The 21076-nt window shown below is 42.0% G+C and overlaps 1 protein-coding gene across 1 annotated transcript in view; it reads left to right on the top strand.

Annotated features, from left to right (window-relative positions):
• Positions 1-20614, top strand: part of hdac4 (histone deacetylase 4) — a 113130-nt gene extending 92516 nt beyond the window's left edge. The window contains exons 21-27 of the mRNA XM_069154787.1: positions 400-519; positions 622-719; positions 7662-7780; positions 8549-8682; positions 17174-17258; positions 17353-17494; positions 18233-20614. Coding sequence (XP_069010888.1) covers positions 400-519; positions 622-719; positions 7662-7780; positions 8549-8682; positions 17174-17258; positions 17353-17494; positions 18233-18272 — 738 coding nt within the window. The 3' untranslated portion in view covers positions 18273-20614. The remainder of the gene's footprint in view (positions 1-399; positions 520-621; positions 720-7661; positions 7781-8548; positions 8683-17173; positions 17259-17352; positions 17495-18232) is intronic.
• Positions 20615-21076: the final 462 nt, after the last annotated feature.

Genomic DNA, 21076 nt, shown 5'->3' with positions numbered 1-21076 from the left:
GCAACAAGCTCATTGTCAGGCCGCTCGCCTCCAGCTAACGGACATTTTTAGGATCGCTGTATTAAAGCATTCTTGGGATATAGAAAATGAGGTAATTTAATTGATGTCATGTTGTTGGCAAAAGTGAGCAACTATTGAAGTTAGAATGTTTTATTGAATCCTGCTGACCATCCCTTTTTTGACATCACAACAGGCTGCAGCTGAGATACAGATTCACTGAATGGCAGTATAGTGCACTCGCTCTCTTTTTATTCATTAGGTCTAAGTGTAGGTGCAGAGGTTGATGTCTCTGTCTCTGAGAAACCCATATCATTTCAAAAAATAATAGTCAGAGGATAATAATGTTGAAAAGTCCATGATAATTTTTTGCTTTAACCTGTCCCTTTTGAATGTTTCCAGGATGTTCACCATGGTAACGGCACCCAGCAGGCCTTCTACACTGACCCCAGTGTCCTTTACTTGTCTCTGCATCGCTACGACGACGGGAACTTCTTCCCCGGCAGCGGAGCACCTGATGAGGTGAGAGGAGCTACCAGTCTGTCTTTCTGTCTGCTTTTATCCTGACCTGATTGTCGGAATTCATGCATGACAAACCCTGCCGTGTGTGTTTATGAATTGTAGGTGGGCAGTGGAGCAGGTGTAGGCTTCAATGTGAATATGGCCTTCACTGGAGGACTGGAGCCTCCCATGGGGGATGTAGACTATCTCGCTGCATTCAGGTAAGGCAGACAGAGAGTTTGGCTGTGTTCAGACTTCCAGCCCAAATCCAATTCTTGTCATATCCAGATTGATTTGTGAAAGTCTGAACGGCAAAATTATCACATGAAATTTGATTTTTGCAATCTGGATCTAAACCACATTTGGAGGTGGTTTGAAATGTGATTCCAATCAGATTACTACAGATGCGTCTCAGTCCGGACGCTCTGGCGGTTCAGATTGGACTTCTTGCGTCACTCGCAACGCAACACACGGTGACAACGTCATTTTCAGACAGACAGAGTGATCAGAATCGATTCTACCGCAACAGAGCGCTGTCAGAAAGTGCAAATTTTTTACACTGCGGAGGACAATGATAACAACACTCCCCGGACAGAAACCGAACCTAACTGTCTGCTGCCACTTCTGTGTCGGCAGCTTCCGTGTCGGAAAACCGTGTCACCGTTGTTACCACAGCGACCCATGCAGATAGATAGGGGATGTCTGGATCAGTCTGGACACACCAAATCTGATCGGTTCACTTCCAAATAACAGTACGGACAGTCTGTCCTAAAGATCAGATTTGAGAAAAGAATCCAATTTGCCTGCAGTCTGAACAAAGCCTTAATGATTGTGGTTGTACTGTAAATGTTGTCCCTTTATTACATTAACTATCTGACATGGCAGTGTATCAGAGGGAATGGTTTTCAAAATATTGGCAGCAGCCTAATTCTTCCTGTCACAGCCTTTTGAGTCTGCACTGCATGGCTTAACAAATGATCTATTGGGAGCTGTAAAGCAGGTAGGAGGCTCATCCTCATTCCTCACCTGATTTCTATTAGGTCCACTCTCTGGAGCTATATATAACCACTCACACACACCCTCACATATACAGGCATGCACTTGGGTACATGTCTCTTACACATTTTTGGTTCGTACAGCTGGAAAAGGAGCAGGGCCTGGATTTGTTCCACCGCTCTTTGAAGATGAATCCATGTTTTCCTGTCGTGTGTCCATCTGGCCTCGGCCCCGATACATCTAACCGACAGGCCACTGTCTTATCACAGCTTTCGGCACGCAATCCCCCGGAAGCACACCGTAGCCTGTTAATGCACCCCAGAAACCCCTATGTGCTCTTTTTTTTTTTATTGCTCTCTCCCCTGCTCATCCTCCTCTTTTTCTCCCGCATGTGCACCCATGACAACCATGTAATGTATATCATACTACAGAAATTATTTATAATCCATCAGTGCAGCCAGAACCTACTGCAGTGTGCCGCACACACAAGTTAGTATGCTGTTTCGCTCCGTCGATGTTGGTACAAAAAGCAGAGTATTATTCACCGAAATGGAATACCACTGACCAGTAGCACATATATGAAAGCTAAAGACTGTGTACAGCATCAAATCAACTCTTGGATTTTAGTGACTGCATTGCGAGTTAACATAAACCAGACCCTTCTATCATTGACAGCAGTGGTTGAAAGGATTGCACGTCAAGCTAAACAATTAGAGGTCTCTTAATTCAGTCAATTATTGCTGATGTAATTCAATATAAAAATGTATTAAAAAAATAAATAAAAAAGGAGTTAGCCATTACAGTAGTAAATCATGATATCATTTAGCTTTCTGTTGTGTAGAACATTTAAAAGTGTGCTTGTGTGTACGTGTTAGTTTGGACTGAAATCAAAAGACAGAAAACAAAAAAACTTATTTTTCTGACTAGTTACATTTTAATATGTATACTCTGTCAGGGGTTATAAAAAAAAAAACAGTAATTGATAGCAGAGAGTGGAGTGAAATAAAATACAGATTATTATACTTGTTTTTCATTTTAAAATAGTTAGTAATTAAGAAATTGAGGAAGCACAAGCTAAACTAACCTTAATAACATCATCTGGAACCATATTTACTGTACAACATTGCACAGTAGTTTTGTTATGGTTTATGCAGTGTTTGTATTTGCTGTTTATGTAGTTGTGAGTTCGTAAATCAACCTTCTTTACAATATGGGAGAGTTCTGCACATATAAAGTGAAGGAGAATGACAGTTTGGGTTTTATTACTTTAGATCTTAATGCCATTAATCCCCTGAGGCTTCAGCAGTATTGGACCATTTATAGGCCCCATAGGACACCAGCAAGCCTTTCCTGCAGCTCATTGATCTGTCACACACACACACACACACACACACACACACACACACACACACACACACACACACACACACACTGAATATGCATGCATAGTTCGTGTTTGTACAAAGTACCTACACAAGCTTAAAGAAACGCATAATTCCCCGGCTCAAATATACATGACGGTGCATGAACATGCACAAAATCAGTGGAACAGTTGTGCGAATGCTCCCTCATACACCTTTTACATCCGTGTGCTTACACAAGTACAGCTACCTGATATACTGTCTCTCCCTCTTTCAGTCTCATTGTTTATCTGTGTGTTGTGGTCCCCTCCTTCCTCCCTCTCGTTCTCGGGGAGGGGATGCGTGCCTTGCAGCCAGCACCTTCCCATTCCAACACTGGCCTGTGCCACGTTGCATTTGCAGGGGATCAAGTCTTAGCCTTCAGAAAGCACAGAGAAAAAAGATAAGAAAATTGGCCCTAATGAAAACCAGAAGCACCATCTCTCTCTCTCTCTCGCTCGCTCTCCCCTTTCTCTCTCTCTCGCTCTGTCTCTCTCTCTCCACCACCCGCCTCACTCCCTCTTTTTTTGCCATGAACTGGGTAAGACGAGAGAGGAGAATTAAATTTAATTCAAACCAGCTCTCCACAGCGCCAGATGACAGGGCTTTGAAGTGTAAGTGTGCGTGTGTGAGTTTTTCTTTCTCTCTTTCTCTCTCTCTCTCTCTCTCTCTCTCTCTCACTCTCTCTCCTCTACGTTTTTTATGAACGAAGGGGGAAAGCAATTTAACCGTTTGTTTGCTGGTTTGACAAGTGCTGCTCCCACTAAAGGACAGAGTCCATATTTTACAGATTGAGTCCCACCAGACCCATAATCGGATAGATGAAGATGAAATTTGAAGACTTTAAAAATGACAAAAGAGACATATTTGGTGGAAGTAAATGGTATTTTAGATTATATACATAATTCACAAAAAATGTGTCATATGTAACATCGTACATGCTCTATTTCTTTTATCTTGTGGTCCATCACGGTATCATATTTCAGCCCTTTTCCCTAGATGCCATATGGAATACGTTGGATTTGAAGGCATAATCAAGATCTGGCAAAGGATAAATTATGGCCGAAAGTATTTACACAAAGATGAGTTGTTCTGAGAGGAAGTTTTTCATGGCTCAAAAATATTCCTACCAAAACTTGCTGCTGTATTCACCTGTGTGATCACGTTTGTGTATAGTTGAAATCATGTTGAGTGACAAGTGCCAAAAGCTGAAAGCACTCAGGAGAAATTATTTGGAGCAGAGCAAATGAAAATGAAAAGTCTGTTTATGAGGTTGTGCTCGGTGAAGTTTGTAGTCTGTAAAATTCAGTCGATTTTAAGAGGACATGGAAAGATATGTGTGGGTGGAGGTAGAGATGCTGGCATTGAAAATTATGTCCCCCATTGATTTTACACATGAAAATCTGTTAATGCACTATTGGGAATGCGAGTGAAAAAAGGTAAAATTTTAAATCTTCTCCAAGAGTAAGATTGAAAAATACCCTCAATGATGTCATAGGCTTTATCTCGGCTTGTGGAGATTGGAAGTGTACGATCCAGTGTTTTTGGAGCTTGAGCCCGGCTGTATCGATTTTCAGCATTCTTTTTAAAATTTCTCAGAGTCTCCCAACATTACAAACAACAATGATTAAGTGCTGAAGTTTAATAACCACACAATATTCCTTTGGATTTACATACAGACATAGACCCACTACTTCTCAGCTGATTTATGTCCACCTGTTGCTAGGTAAACCAAACATTACCAAACAAAAGTTGAAACAACAAACAATTCTATTCGCAGTAAAAATCTATCCAGGAGAGTCGGCAGTGGTTAGGATCGGACCCTCTTTGCTCAGAACGTCCCATAGCTTACGGCTCAGTCGTAAACTCTCCCTCCCTTAATTAACAAAAGAGTCTTTTTCATCTCCACATAAATACCCTCTGATTCACGCACAATTAGTCGTCCTCAAAACTGCTCGCTTCCCTCCATGCCAGTCTGCTAATTGATTGCTGCGGCTTTTCGTTTCCTTAAACTTCAGGGTATTAGGTGGGGTGGGGGGCTGTAACTGATGACACCAGCAGGTTTTAACGTAGTGACCAGAAGACTGTTTCTGTCTGTGTTCAAGGTTGGGGGAGGGGGTGGAGGAGCCCTGTGGTGGTTGGAGTATCCTTGGTGGTCAAGGTTACCCTCTGCGTTGTGTGTCGGCCCACATAAACGTCTGCGGCTGACTCACTTTAGTGTGGGGTCTTTTACAGCCCAAATATTAATGGTCCAAGGCTGTGTGTGTGTTGTAAATCAGAACAATATTAAGTTCCCTAAACACACCGGTTGTTATTTTCACCCATAGTTATGTGTTATTTCTTCTCGTTTGTGTCGTTGACGCCTGTCTGCCTCAAAGTCCGTGAAATGTTGGATCAAAAACACATTATTCTTACTGTATGTCATGTTTTTCACCTCATTCATCCACTGTGTATTCTCTGCTTTCCTTCATTATGTCCCTGTTCTCTTTCCAGACACATTTGTACTTCCATCTTCTTCCTCTCTGCATCTCTATTTTTCATCTTTTGCATGACGTTTCCTTCTGAAACCATGCCAGATGCACGCTAGCGCACAGTGACGCACACACTCTGTGTATTTTCGCTGTCTGGGACTCCCAAAAACCTCCTAAAGCTACCTCCCGCCCTCTCCCTCAGACAGCTGTGTGTACGTACCAGTGTTGTGTTGTGGTGGGGGGTGGGGTGCGCACAGCTCAGGGTTATAATTTGGCGGTGAGCGAGAGATGGAAAAACCTGTGGCCTACGGAGTTCAGGGCACGCTGCTCGCCCACAGCCGGCAAACCAGCACCGTGTTCCTGAGGTCAGCAAAGTAGAGGGGACCTACAACGGAACCCTGTGGTACTCCATCACTCGCAGACCTCACCAAAACACTACTTGCCCAAATATCCCAGACCCCAAAAAAAATTATTGTGCAGAGCCAAAAGAACCCACAGTGAGTCAGAGAGAGAAAGAGAGAGACACTTGATTTGCCATTTGGGAAGTCCAACTATTTATGAACTAAGTGAGACATCCTAAATTATTCTAAACCAGAAAGCTATGACACTTGATACACTTCTACAAAGTTGACTAAGTTTGTAGTGGGGTGTTCCTATTGATGTAGACTAGTCCAGTGATCGATTAGTACTGGTTCATAATTTATAGAAACCATTACAGACACCAATTAGTTGTTTGATTATTGTGTAAATTACCCTTTGTGCGATTGGATTCTTTTTTTTATTTTTTATTAAAAAAAAAGTAATGTCCAGCTCACTAAAACACCAAATAAAGATAATGAATTCAAACTATTCTATCTTATTTAATTGAATATTTCTGTGCAACACTGTCCTAAAATTAAACACACACACTGACATTCTTTTCTGCAAACGGGGGTTACCATATAAACCGGACTGGATTTTCCAGCCGCAGCTCGCAGTGAATCTTTAGACAGTTTCCCACTGTTGATTTGATTTCTGTGCGTGACACATTGCGCTCAAGCCTTCCCTCCTTACCAGTTGTGTGTCAGATGGAGGTTGTACACAAACAGCCCTCATTCACCACACCCATCCCAGTGTTAGAATGATCCTCCATACTTAACACACGTACACACATGCAATTATAACCGTTCTTCCGTCTTTCCCGTTTTACTTGAGGACCACGCAGTTCATCGCTGCCTCCTCATTTCCAAACTTTCCACTTCAAAAAGTACATGTGGTAATTTTCCCTGCCACACACATACTGTACATACAAACTCATTAGGTGGATGTTTTCTTTGAAAACCATGAAAGGGAGAGAAGAGCCATAAAAAGAAAGAAAAGAAACAGTGACTGATACATAGCAGAACTGAAATGTAACATCCCCAGACGGGTGTAGAATATACCACACACATCACACGGACACTAATGGCGAATCTCTTTTTAATTGCAGTCCTTTTAAGTTCCACTTCTCCTTTTTTTAGCCACCAGAGGTGACCAGGTTCACTATGCAATTAGCTTGTTTATGATTTATGTAACTGAATCATGGTGGAGTACTTGTTTGAAATACCACTTGAAATACATCTACTGTTGCCTTTAGTGCCTTTTAGGTACCTGTTGAATCTCCCTGTATGTTCAGCTGTGACTTCCTCATCCTTTGACAGAGTTACATGTCCTGGAAATGTAGTAGTGGGAAAAACAAAATGTTTCTATTCACATGGAATATTTTCCAATATTGGTTTCATGAAATCTTGGCTCATCAGACTCAGTGGTTTTGAATGTACGAGCAGTGAGTTGAGTTTCTTATCTCAGAGTATATACTTTATTTGACTTATTTCTGAGAAATGCATCTTTTGGTTGTGTTGGCAGTCCAATGATCCTGTTATTCAGCCAGCCTATTAATTAGATGTGACACTTCAAGAATATCTTATGGCAAGAATGCTAATGAACTGCCGTGTGACATTTTGATAGGCCTGCATGAGAAATGGGATTCAACTGGGCAGGAAAATTAGTTGGTCTGCTCTCCAAGTTCGTGGGACAAAATGTAACCTCATTTTTCACCAAACTTTTCATGCTGTTAATTCTTTTGAAGAACAATGGATTTTTAACAGCAAGCCAAACCAAATGCATGCATGCACTTATATTCATATAAATTCTTTGTTATGAAGCCTACATAAAAATGAGAAGCAAAACTCTTCTCCTACGCCTCTTAAATGTCTTAGATTGTATTATAGTCTTTAAAAACATTGTTTTGTTGTTGTCGTTTTTTCGGTTTCTGTAGAACGGTGGTCATGCCCATTGCTAATGAGTTTGCCCCCGACATGGTTCTGGTATCCTCTGGCTTTGATGCGGTGGACGGACATGCCCCGCCCCTGGGAGGATACAAACTGACAGCTAAATGTAAGTAATGATCACAGTCAACCAGTTTTTTGTTTTTTTTTATAAACATGTCTTGTGGCTCGTTTTTTTTTTACCCAAGAACTTAATCATGCATTTACATTTTCGTGCATATCCCTCACGTTCTGCAAACATCCCTCATGTTGTATATTGTGCAATACAACACCAAATTTCAGATATCAGGAAAGACTGACTGCATTCTGTGCATCTGACTTGTGTATTCAGATCGAGGCCTTGGCGTGCCAGCAAAGAGTTTTCCTAAAACCGTCCTGCAGATCTGAAATAAGAGCAGAGGTCTTGGTTGTCAAAGGCGGTGATATGGGTGGTTTAGAGAGGATTGCAGGAAGAGGGGATGGGGTAGAATTTAGGGGAGAATAAAGTATGGCTGAATGCATATATTAGAGCTCCCCTCCTCCTGAGAGGAAAAACATCAAAGGCTGTGACCAAGACTAAACGCAAAGCCGCATTTATTAAAATTAAACCTGGCTCATATTAGGGCTTAGTTTTTGGCCCCCAGTAAATCACAGTGCGCTCTCTTTCTTTTTTCCTCTCTCTGATGCAGTCAACCCTTCCTTCATCCACGTTCCAGACCCCTTTTTTCTGTCTTTTTTCTTTGATCAATATCCAAAAGGGAAGTTAAAGGAAATCAGAGGCTGAATACCAGTTTTCCCTCCGTTTCATTCTTTTTCTCCGGCTCTTTTCTCTGTTCCTCCCTCCTTCCCTCCCTCTCTGTCTCTGCCTTCTCTTTGCTGTCATTTCCTGTGTGTCCAGGCTTCGGCTACCTGACCAGGCAGCTGATGGGTCTGGCAGGCGGTCGGGTGGTGCTTGCCTTGGAGGGGGGTCACGACCTCACAGCCATATGCGACGCCTCCGAAGCCTGCATCTCCGCTCTGCTTGGCAATGAGGTAAGATGAGAGCTGAGAGAAGGAGGGATTCATTACAGTCAAAATAATCATCAGAAATTATTGTCAAACTACTCCTGAGCAAGGCATCGAAAATTAAATAAGGAGCTTTACCTTTGTCGATATTTCCGTGAATATACTACATATTACTGAGTAAATACAAATGTAGAGGAATCAAAAGAAAAGGCATACTCAGGATAAAAACGTATTAACAACACAAGATGGGATCTTCATGCACACTCCCCAAGTATAACCTAGTTTGATTGAATCCAGCAGCATAAATTGTCATTTTACTGTTGGATCTTTCTCATTGTACAGATTTCATATCAGCAATATGGTATGTGAAGTATTGTGTGTTGATATAGATATCTGTTCAAATTAACATGCGGACAAACTTCGCTAGCAGCTTCTTTAGTGTAGTTGATATGTTTATATATTTCAAGGACTTCAGGCAGCTGTAGAACTTCTGTTTTATTTGTGATATAAAGATGAAATTTCAGGATGCAGCTTCCCTCAAATCAATCCCCTTTATTACTCCTTGGCTGCTTTTGTGGATACAAGTTATTTGCCTCAGTTTGAAAATGAATATGATACAAAAAAATAGCAATTCCTAAATGTTTCAATGCAGTAAAACTCCACCTCATTCCTTAAATATTGACATCTCAGGCAACATTGAGATTTGACATGATACATTCATACATTCACATGAATGGTGCCAAAATACCAAACACAATAAAGGTAGGAATATTAATATATGACAGGCTTAGACAATGTGTAAGCAACATTGTTTCAGCTACAGTATATTTTTTTATCCAAGCCAGTCCCATATACTCTACATGTTCTCTTCATCTTCCCCACCGCAAAGACAGGGAGTGAGAAGTCAATACACCAGTGCGCTCCACACTGACGAACACGCACGCACGCACACACACACACACACACACACACACACACACACACACACACACCCGGGAGGGAGAGGATTTCCAGGCAGGAGGTTAATTGTGGGAGTGAGTAGGTTGAGCCATGAAACTGAACAAACATCAGCGCTCTGTGATTCACAGCGTACAACAGAGTAGTTGGTTCTCTTTGCCACCCACTCTTTTCTCGAAGCTGGTGCAGAGACTGGAGAGCTTTTAGCTGCTTATTCGTCCAAAATATGTCAGATCTCATTTATTGCTAAAAAGACTACTGTTGTGTAGAAAGGAGTTTATAATATGTATATAGTGGTTGAGCATATCATTCCTTTAATTATAAAGATACCCAACAGCTGATTTTGGCAACTGTCCATGAGCAACTGACAAAATTCCTATTTTATATACTCTGGTGGACAAAAAAAATATACTTTTGCCCTTTAGTTTACATACATTTGTTAACAGGGCTTACACCTTCAATTTGAAAATGAACCCTTCCAGAGATAATGAACAAATGATGAGAGCAGACACAGCTGTTATGGCCTGATAAATAAGGGCAGAACACTAAGAGTTAAGTGCATCAACACCACGAGTGCCAAACACAGTTTATCAGGAGTGAATATCCAGACTAAGATTTTGTGTATTTATTTCCCGAAAGTGTCCACTCTCAAGTGTTGCTGCAGGCCTGGCCACAAGCACAACCCACACAGTGTTGGTTGTCATTGGAATGGCTCTCTGCACCTGCTAAAGACATTATCCTCCATGTCTGCTGTGACATTTAGAATAGTACTAATGCATAGAGCTCTACATAAAGTTGGACTATTTGTTTGACTCCATGTAGTCATCATATGGTGTAACGATGTACAAACAAAATACAGTTGGTGGCAAATGTCTCGGGACTAACATCAATACTCATGAAGTAAGACAAATAATTATATTTCAGTCTGAACTTCAAAACAAACCAAGCCTGTACTAGTAAAACTGATCAGTTCAATAAGCACGTAATGTTGAGCGGTGAATTCGTATCAGCCATGTTGAAGGTTGTATCTCTGCATCCTGAGGCTTCTCGTTCCGGCCCTGCAGATCCCTCGAGCTATAAATGAGTTTATGGAATTGGAAAAAAAACAAAACACACATGGCCTTGTTCCATTTGGATCTTGGAGCAAGAGCAAAACAAACAGAACAATAGCATATGATCACATCAATTAAATTCTGCCACTGCACCTCACCAGTTAACTGTCTTATAAAACATCAAGACACTGACCACTGGAGACAGACAAACTTCGCAGAAACTTTGAGGTGACGCTGGACAGACTGCGGCTTGAGTTAAAGTGTTGTGAATCATGATGGCAGCACTATTAATTCTTAAATGTTTCCTGTTAAGACGAAAGCACTGCTATGCGCCAACCTGTCAGAAGTCAGAGGCTTAATCTAATAACTTAACTCTGTTTACCTGCACTGTGCCCACCAATGACTCAAAGCCACAGCGCATAACACCGACATTACATCTGGAAAGGCTTCAGGAATGCAAGGACACTTCAGCAGGGCGGATTCTTTTTGCTGTCACGGAGACTTCCAGTTCGAAGGACGCTCTCGTTACTCACAACACCGCCCTGCAGAAAAAAATAATGAATCAGACCGGGGGCTTTGCTTCTTAGGTTTCAGCAGCCCCGCCGTGCACCGGGCTCAGCATGGGGTTGGGAGGAGGTTTCTGGATGGGTGCCACAGGGAGCTGAAAATTTGAAAATAGGCAGGAGTCAGGGGTGGGGGGGGGGGGGGCGTCAATTGCCTCTGCCTGCAGGGCACCCCTCTCACCCTGTCACCCTCTCACCCGGGGCCCCGTCACTGATACACATCTGAAAATGGTTACCCTCACACCTCTTCCAGCAGGGTCAGCCTCGGTCTCGGGATCAGATAATAAAAGGAAACGGTGCAATCTTTTGAAGTCGGGAAGGAGGAAACTATTGTTATTAAGCAGCTGTACAGAGTGCTGTACTAGGCCAGATCTTAAAAGTCTAGGAAGGTATTGAATGGATATATAATAATATTAATCATATACAGATTCTTTTTTTTTTAATATACATGACTTGTAAAAGAAAATCTGATATTTTCATTGATTTCTAATGTGAATGTAATTTTTTGTTCAGAGTTATGATTTTTAGAATGTAAAAACCAACCATATTGTCAGATTTAGTTTTTTGGGCATTTTGGCCTCTATTTCATGGTGCACAGACGATACAGACAGGACATGTGGGTAGAGAGTGAAGGGATGACCATTAATACAGGCTGAGGTCGTTTTAGCCCATGTGGTATGCACTCTAACCATTCAGCTCATGCGTCACTCTCATAGTTCCAAGTTGACTTCTGGAAAAGATTTCCAGCTCTCACATTAAAAGTGTTCTGGTCTACACATTTTATTTTTTAGAATCTTGAACCAAAACCATTAAAATCGATCATGACAGCAGCACATCAGAAAAAGTTGTACAGAAAGCCATATTGGCATGGATGGATCAGCAGGATGCCTTTGATAGACTGGTGAACAACACAAATGTTTTCGACTTACTAAGTATAGACGCAAGTTCTCACCGCTTGTGCCGGCTGGCTCTTTGGCTACAAGTGATGTCAGCTGTTTGAACAAAGGCAGATCATTCAGTTGTTTGGAGCTTTAATAGCTGATAGCAAAAGGAAAGAAAAAAAAAAGGCTAAAATGTCCCCGATTAGATCAAAACCGCAAGAAGAAAGTGTTTTCATCATAATCTCAGCGAAGGTCTCCATAATGGACGTGGAATGTTGCTGGAAAACGTCAGTGGGGGACCGAGCGAGACGGAAAGAAAAAAGGCCTGTATTCTTGTTTTGTTTTTTACTCAGTGTCAGAGTCTGGTAATGGCCTGCAAATAGCAATTCTTAAGAACTCCTAAGGCCAGTACTATCAGGCCTAAAGGGGCTGTGTAGCATCACCAAACAAGCTAAACAACAAGGCTGTCTGGGTGTGTGTGTGTGTGTGTGTGTGTGTGTGTGTGTGTGTGTGTGTGTGTGTGTGTGTGTGTGTGTGTGTGTGTGTGTCGGCTGAGTGGGCTCAGTCATAAGACCACAGCTGGATTAGCTGGTCAGCTCTGCTTTTGTTTGTGTTGCTTCAAACTGCCCTAGGGTTTGTATTGTCTGGGGTTTCCTCAACCCAATACATCATAATAGAAATCTATGATCAAACTATAGTATCTACTGTAGCTTTAAATACGGTTTGATTGATACTGTCGACCCCGTTATTAAGTCTTGTTCTTTGTATTACCGGTTTGGAACGACTGAAAACTCCCCTGTAAATGTGCAACATGACGACTCATCAAAATTATGTAGAATGGAAATAATACGGCAAAACCTAGTTCCTTTGTCTTATATTTACATGTAGTCATTTATAGAAATGACTGTGTAAATGCTTGTACCTTTTGAAAATAAGAAAATATATGGTAAATTATTCGTGCTTTCTAAAAAGCAGTCTAAAAAGGCAGATTTGGGCAGCCGCCACATTGGAGCCAAAACATCCTAAAGGTGTTGTTTGTATCCTCTTCCCCTCCTGTGCAGCTCGTACTTTTGTTTTACTGTTTACTTGTGTGAGAAATATAGCTGTGCTTTTACTGGCAGGTTGATACTTTGCTGTGCTATAATGAGCATTAGGTTTCTTTTGAAAGCAGCTGAAATTAGCTGGGAAACAAGGGGGAAGAAAATTGCTGAATGGACTTTACGGGCTCTTTTATTCACCCCCACCACTCTAATGCGTAATCGTGAAGTGTCTCTAGTTAAATAGCTCATGAATGATGCATTGGCGACTGCACTAGTCAACTCTGAACTCGGGACTAATTGATGATTGCTTGCAAACAGATGTGGGCCCACTTCGAACCACGGTTGTTAGCAATTATTTGATAAACAACTGGCTAATATGCTAATTGTTACCAGCTGCCGGTGAGGTTATTCCGTGCGTTTGCACTCCAGTTACTGTAAGACGCTCGACTTCACCTGTCCCCCTTTGGGTCCGGCTGTTCCCCGCCGCCCCCCAACTACAAGGCAAACCGACACCCTCTTTCCGAAAAGGTCGCCTGCTTCGCACAATACACACCATTACCTCTTTCAGTTAGCATAACATAATCAACCGGTTTTAGTGACTGCCAACACATGCACACGGACACAACAGTAAACAATGGATGCCTTGTGCACTTTTCTTTTGCTGAACAAGTGGAATTCCTTCTCTTTCCTCTGTTTTGGTTTGAACCTCCCTCAGGAATGTTTTTTAGCGGGGCACATTCCTCGCTCTCAGCTCATGGCTTTCCATGGTGTCTCGGTTTTGTTGGCCAGGACCTTCTGCTTTGGGCGGCTGTGTCACACAGCGAAGTAGACTTCCTCAGAAATCAGTCAAACCATCCATAAAGGACATTTCTCTCCCCCTCTCTCTATGAAAAGACTGCTAGACATCTGATGGTACCAAGACGCAGAAGTATGGGCACGACCAGGACCACAAACTCAAATAAACAGAAATGTCACCGTGGATGATGTGTTGGACAAATGTATGCTTGTATATAGTGCACTTGCATGTCTTTGTGTGTGCGCACATCTGTGTGTTTGCTTCACCTGCCGGGCGGGGGCCCCTGGAATACCCTGACAAGAGCCATTAAAGTTTATAAGCGTGAGGCCCAGCTGTCAATCATGCTGACAGGCTGCCCCTGTCCAACTCTGCTCTGAGGTGAACCCCACGAAACCCCAGAGAACCCCTGACCTTGCTTTGACAGGGAGCTGAGGCAAGCTGGATTAGTATGGGCTGGGTAGGACTGGGACTGGGTTGTGGTGGGTAGACAGTGGGTAGAGCTTGGAGGTTGGAGAAGTAAGTCTGACTGAAAGATTGCTGATTTGAGTCCCCAGACTTGGACATTTTGAGATGTGAGTGATGAATAAGTACCGCTGTCTCCCTCTCAGCCCCATTTGAAGTTATGTTATGCCACAGTCGGACAGCAGAGTTTCCTATGACATGGTCCGTCCAACGACCATTCAAGCTTCTCGCTTACTTTTTTTGGCAAATAAATGTAGGCCGTACTATCACATTAATTTACTTCCCTTCCTGATAGCCAGACCAGCTGACCAAAGCCAGGCAGCATCCATCCCTGCTGTAGAGGAAGGTCGTGACGGAGGGCCTGCTGACATGGGTTGATCCATACATTACTGTGTCAGTCTGAAAAGGACTGAAAGTTTTGTCCAGTAAATGAGCTCCATTGCTGGGAGGCTCCCAGATGTGTTTGAGTGTAGCTCTCTGATGTATTACGTAAGAAAGTGCTCTACCAGGAGTGTTCTCTTTCACGTATCTGATTGGTCAATATCTTCTGGTTACTTTCACAAGACCTTGCCTTTATTTTTTTTTTAATCAAAGGCCTCAGCATTGGCAGCACTAAAGTGGTTTCACTGTGATCTTTAGTAGTCATGAATGAATTGGCTGCATTTTGTGATTCAACACTATTGTCGGTTTGAACACAGCATAAAACTCAAAGGTTTGTCCGGGTGTAATCTTAGTTAAAAAGGACAATTTACAAGCGTGCTTCCAGTTTCTCAAAACAGCTATTATTAATGCTGTATAAAAACAAAGGCAAGTGCTCTATCATATGATATCAAACTGGATGCTTAAACCAATCGAAACAAATGAATGGTTACCAGACAGGTGTCTTCTGAAAACTATAGATTTTGAATATTAAATTACAAGAAGTTGCGTTGCTCACTTTTAGGCCCCACTAACCCCTTTTTGTTGATAGAAAAACAAGCAAAGTCCTTCTCTTGGGATTGATGAAACCCAAAAGGGTCATATCTGTTCATCACATTACATATTTAGACATTTTTTTCCAAGAAAAGTGATCCCCAAATGCCTTAAAGTGCCTTAGATGTAACTCTACACTTTTATATGATACTTGACCCCGCCTCTATCTCCACCCTTCTCTCCGCCACTCCTACGCAGCTTGAGGTGGCTCGATGATATGGAAAGCCCCACCCCACAAGTTGTTGCGATTGGTTCTTAAGATATGTGACATAAAACACCATCGCTGTTTAAAACCATGTTTTCGAGACTGTCAGTGGTACACTGCGGTTCCAAAGTGGGAGTGCTCAGCCATGGCGTTGACTGTTAATTTTTTCTTATGATATGACACCACATGGACATTATAACAAGATTGGAGTGGATCCTTAAAGGTTTCTTTATTTTGACTGTTGCCGTGTGTAAAAAATATATTGTTGAGCTATTGATGGGTTGCTATATAGTCATAGAAAAAAAAAAAAGATCTGCAGATTGCCTGTCATGTCTTTCAAGCGAATGAGGTCATTAAGTCTCCTCTATTGTTTGAAATTTTGTAAATTGCTCTGGATGACTTTCAGTCAAACAGCGCAATCCAATGTAAATATTGGTGCACTAACTGTGCGTCTGTGTGCACGCACCTCTGTCCATTGTTGAGTGCATGATGTAGCCTGTCGTGCCACAGCAGGATTAAAGTATCCCTCTCCCCAGACTGCCTTTTCCCTCGGCCCCCGCGGACCCCTCCCACACACTATTTGTTTTAATTAAAAGAAAACTTCCAGCCTTGGCAAAGCGAGACCAAGCGACCATGACTTTTTCCTCTTCTTCTCTGGCACTCAACTCCCAAATCTCAGGCCAAACCTTTTTTTTTCTTTCTCCTTTCTCTCCGTGTCTCTTTCACATGTTTCTAAGTCGGTCCTTTATTTCGGTAGGGGTTATGACTGAGCAGAGCAGGGACGCATGTTGTCTGTGGTGGAGTGGAGAGCTGAATGGGCCTGTTTGACAAAATGGGATGAGAAAGTGTCGTATGTGCAGTCGGCCAAAGGGGAAATTGAATCATTCCGGGTTGGGAAGGCACTTTGGGGAATAGCGCTGTTTCCTCTGAGTTGTGGCTTGGAGAGTTTCACGGGCTTTGCTGTACTCTCCGAAGTGTGCGTTTGTGTGTGCATGCATGTATGTATGTGTTTGTGTGGGCAGGCGATTTCCATGCGTAGGCATCTGTGTACACTAGTGTGCGTCCTCAGAGTGGGACGCAATACAAAGCACGCATTGTAGTTTGTGTCAAAGAATAGCAAAGCTCTCAGTGCGTGGGAGGAGGTGTGCATCTGCAGGCTTATTTTCTATTGTGTCAGCAGCTCAAACTCCGTCCCCACCTCTTGGCTTGACTCACCAGTGGGCTGTGGTCCACATTAAAAAATGATCCTTTAAACCAGGAGGGAACCACATTAGTTCAAGTGAGATTTTGGAGCAACGTTTCTGAACACCTGTCAGTCACACGTGAAAAATAGATATCTGACCACATCCAGTGTATCTAAAATAATGTCCTGAGACATTTAATGCATTTCGCCGATGCTCCCTTTAGGTAAAGGTTCAATGCCAGTGCCAAGTTAGAACAGTTCAGCACAAGTATCTTAAATACTCTCAAAGATGTGGATAGCGAATAAGTATGGTGCTGATACTGTAAAAAAAAAAAAAAAAAGGTGCAGCACCATTGTTTTCTTTCGTAAGAAAAATTAAAGCGCAGATTATTTTCTGTTTGTTTCAGTTGGACCCCATTCCTGACGAGGTGCTACAACAGAGACCAAACGCCAATGCTGTGCACTCTATGGAGAAAGTAATTGAAGCCCACAGTGAGTAGATTATTTACACAAATATTACATCTCCATACTCATTCTACATATCAGTGTTCCTATTAGACATGTACCCTGTCCTTCTGTTTTGTAGGTAAACACTGGCGCTCACTGCAACGCTCCGGCTCCACACTCGGTTGTTCGTTGAGCGAAGCCCTCCAGCGTGACGCAGAGGAAGCTGAAACTGTCTCCGCCATGGCCTCACTGTCTGTCGCCAACAAGCACATTGGAAAGAGGTCTGTGTTTGTAGCTGTTCTCAGTGACTAAAGAACCTTAATATATGGTTATTTGCTTTCTTGCTGAGGGTTGGTAAATATGACGCTACAAACAGAAGCCACTTAGCTTAGCGAACCGTAGCACAAAGACTCGAACCAGGTTGAACCCCAGTCTCTATCCAAAGGCAATGAAATACACCTTCCAGCGTCTTTAAACAACAGGTATCAATTTGAACTCGAATGACCATATTTTCCAAAAACATTTTCTTATTTGTATTACTTTTTATTATTATTTACTGACTATATACTGACAGATAATTACTGCGCAACTGTGACGCCCCGTCTTTCAGCCTCTTTGTCTCCTTAAGCTCATTGTTTTTGGTTTTACAAACTGTAGCGCTCAGTCTCTCGTCATCCTCAATTCCAGCTGCAGCAGGCAGCTCTTTTTTTTGCTATGATTGAGCCACTGGATGCTACCTGCCCAGCACCAAGCTGGGGAGAAATGTTGATTATGTCTGAAGTAAAAACACAGATTTGGTGGGGTTGTGATGTGATGCCACAACACAGTAAAACATTTTTTTTTTAAATCATTACATAATGATGGAGTGTTCACTTACAGTGTTAAATGGTTTAAGTGGTTTTAGTTGTATCCAATTCGGTGCTTTCTAATAACGTGTATAATACTTTGAAGTATGCAGTCACGGTGCCAAGAGTGAATGTAATTTTTCTAATTTGTTTATGGTTTTATATTCTTCCCAGATCTGAAGAAGAACCAATGGAAGAGGAGGCTCTTATGTAAAGAAACATCCCAAGCCTTTGACCACTCAGACCAGTGTTCATCTTTGACCGTGTCCTCATCCTGTCAGTCTTAATTTAAATGTCTGTCCTGTGCCTCGCCCCTGCCATATCCAGATGGCATTCTTATCACGGGAGACAAAAGCTGACAAAAAGTGGCCCTCGAAGGAAATGGACCATTGGAGATGAGCGATACATTGACTGATCAGCGGTGCACAGGGCAATCAGCATGCATGTGTTGCATTGCATTGCACTTCAAGACTTTGGATATGCGAGGATGGTCTCAACCGTCCCACAGTGGCGACCTCGAGTGCCAGTGCTTTTTGTAAACACTAGACAGTTGGACTTTCTGATCGCCAGTCAGAACCACAAAGAGACAATCTGCAGTCGTCTACTTTTCATATTATTCTGTTCTTACTGTGCTTTATCTTCATCTTCTCGCTTTTATCAAGAAAACCAGAGCTATTGTGATTGTGACTCTGCACTAAGGATGGATTCCTGCTCTTTCAAGAATCTGAATGATAGAAACAAATCTCCCGCAATTCCCCCCCACCCCCACCAAGAGTGTTGAAGATTACAGATGAGGAAGGTCAGCAGCTTTTTCCAGGATTCCAAAATGATTGGACAGCAAACGACTGTGCATTTGTGCCTTTTTTTTTTTTTCCAAACCTGGTGGATTTTCTGTGTTGAACTCCACTTAAAAGAGCTTTGCCTTAAAAAAAAAAAAAAAAAAAAAGTTTGGGAACGAGGCCTCTTTTCCCCCCTAACTCCTTTAAAAACACTTCTATCCTGGCAAGACATCCACTGCCTGCATGTTGTTGGCACATAGACTGGAGGACCTTGGCATGTTTACCTATAATTCCCTGCAACCAGCCTACTGTCTCTCCCTCCAGCTTTGCATTTACTCTTCATTTTCAGTCTCAGCTTGGAAGGTAGTTCGCAGCCACAAGTTGGAGGTGGCTCAATTTAAACGAAGGTTAATGGTGGGATTTGTACCGTTAAGTAATCGCATCAATTCTTGTTTATCAAGGGAAGAGTTAAGTAGTATGCACTTTAATAGAGCAACACAACTTCATTTCATACTCTACGCACTACTTAGATAGTAATGAAGCCAAAGCATGACGGACTATCATCTCTGTAGTGCCAAATCACTCACAATCCCACAAACAAAACAAAAATTTAGCAGTGACAATTTCTACATTAGAATCGCTCTTCATTTTTGCAGATTATTGAGGATTGGAAAAGATTTAATCTCATAAGAGCCAATTTGTTCAACCAACCCTCTCTAAGACAAATGTGTGTCCGTGGTTACAAGGAGTGTACCACCTGGGATTTTCCAGAGGGGTGTTCCCAGGGCTGCACAGGCTCTCACAGCTGGTTTCACATCTTTAGCCTCTTGTTAAGCACATCTGCTCCCCAAATGTCAGGTGCTGTGAAGCAGGTGTGTGTACGTCTTGTCTCGTTCATGCACAGCGAAAGACAAAGCTCGTCTTAAAATAGAAATATTCAAGAGTATACACATATTTTTAAAGTCGTTTATCATTTGAAATGTTAATCTTTTTTCCAGCTCCGTCACAGGTTGCACGTATTGCAATCAGTCGCTCCTCTGGATTCTGAATCCCCCTGTTAGAGTTGGATTTTAAATTTTGTTTTATTAAATCTAAATCCTTTCCAATCAAAGTTTGGCATAACGGAATATTTGAGAAGATAAGAGGTAAAAGCTTTAAAATACTCCAAATTGGAAGCTGAATTTTGGATTTAGTCCCATAATTCAAAATGATTCAGCTTCAAGGCCAGACCAAATAGTCACACTGTGCAACACACACCTGCCACCAGCTTAGTTGTATGATTTAGCAGGTAAAACAATGATATAATCCTATAAAGTTTGAAAACATGCCGGATGAAACCGCCTCAGTGACGGGTGAGTTTCCGACTCACTTCCTGTAGCAACCATCGTTCCAACTTGCGTTTGGTTTTCTACCTTCTGCCACCTTTTATTTCATCTCCAAGCTCATCATGTATTATTTCAGTGAACAGGAAACAGTGCTGTGGTATTTACCGTTGTTTACTGTACATAGGACACCGACGTCCTGAGTATTCCTGCCACACGCAATGACTACTTCTGTGGATTCTCTTTGCCCCTCTCATTTGGGTATTCTCTCCGGTTTCTTTAGTGACTTATTTTTGTACTTTTTAAGATGTCTTTTCCCATTGTGTTTTTTTTTTTTTTTACATGTTGTCCACGCTCTCCTCCCTGTTTCTCTGTTACATCGTAAAGCTGACATACTTCACAACAGGTGACGGTTCAGACTCTGTTTTTAGCCGACATTACATTGAATATGTTTTCTTGGGGGGGAGGGGGGGTTGGGGGAGTGTCGGGATGCAAATGTTTCTACTTTGTATAATGATGGACAATTGTGTATTTACTGTCTGTTCATAGTAGATTTATATATAAAAAGAAATGAGTATATTATATATATCTATACATACTGAAATACTATGACCTTGTTTTTGAAGTTGGTATTGAAAAATGATACTTTTCATGGCTGTTGCGTACAGTCAGTTAGTGTGTCCCTGAAGGCACCATTTGCTGTCCTGGGTTACAGTCGATTACGTGTTGAGCAGCGTTTTACTGGCTGTCTTTTTGTCTTTCAACAGTGATGACCAGTTTGTTTGTTTTTCTAATCCCATTGGTACCATAACACTGTTACAGTAGGTGTGCAGTCAGCCTCACATATTCATGCACATACTTGTACTATTCTATACTTTTTTAATATTGTTATGTGGGTAGATGTTATTGTAGAGCAA

The sequence above is a fragment of the Embiotoca jacksoni genome, unplaced genomic scaffold, assembly GCF_022577435.1.
Source record: "Embiotoca jacksoni isolate LCO1_2020_lvr unplaced genomic scaffold, fEmbJac1.0.p SCAF_2, whole genome shotgun sequence".
In the NCBI taxonomy this organism is placed as follows: domain Eukaryota; kingdom Metazoa; phylum Chordata; class Actinopteri; family Embiotocidae; genus Embiotoca; species Embiotoca jacksoni.
This window is presented reverse-complemented; position numbering and strand designations above follow the sequence as displayed.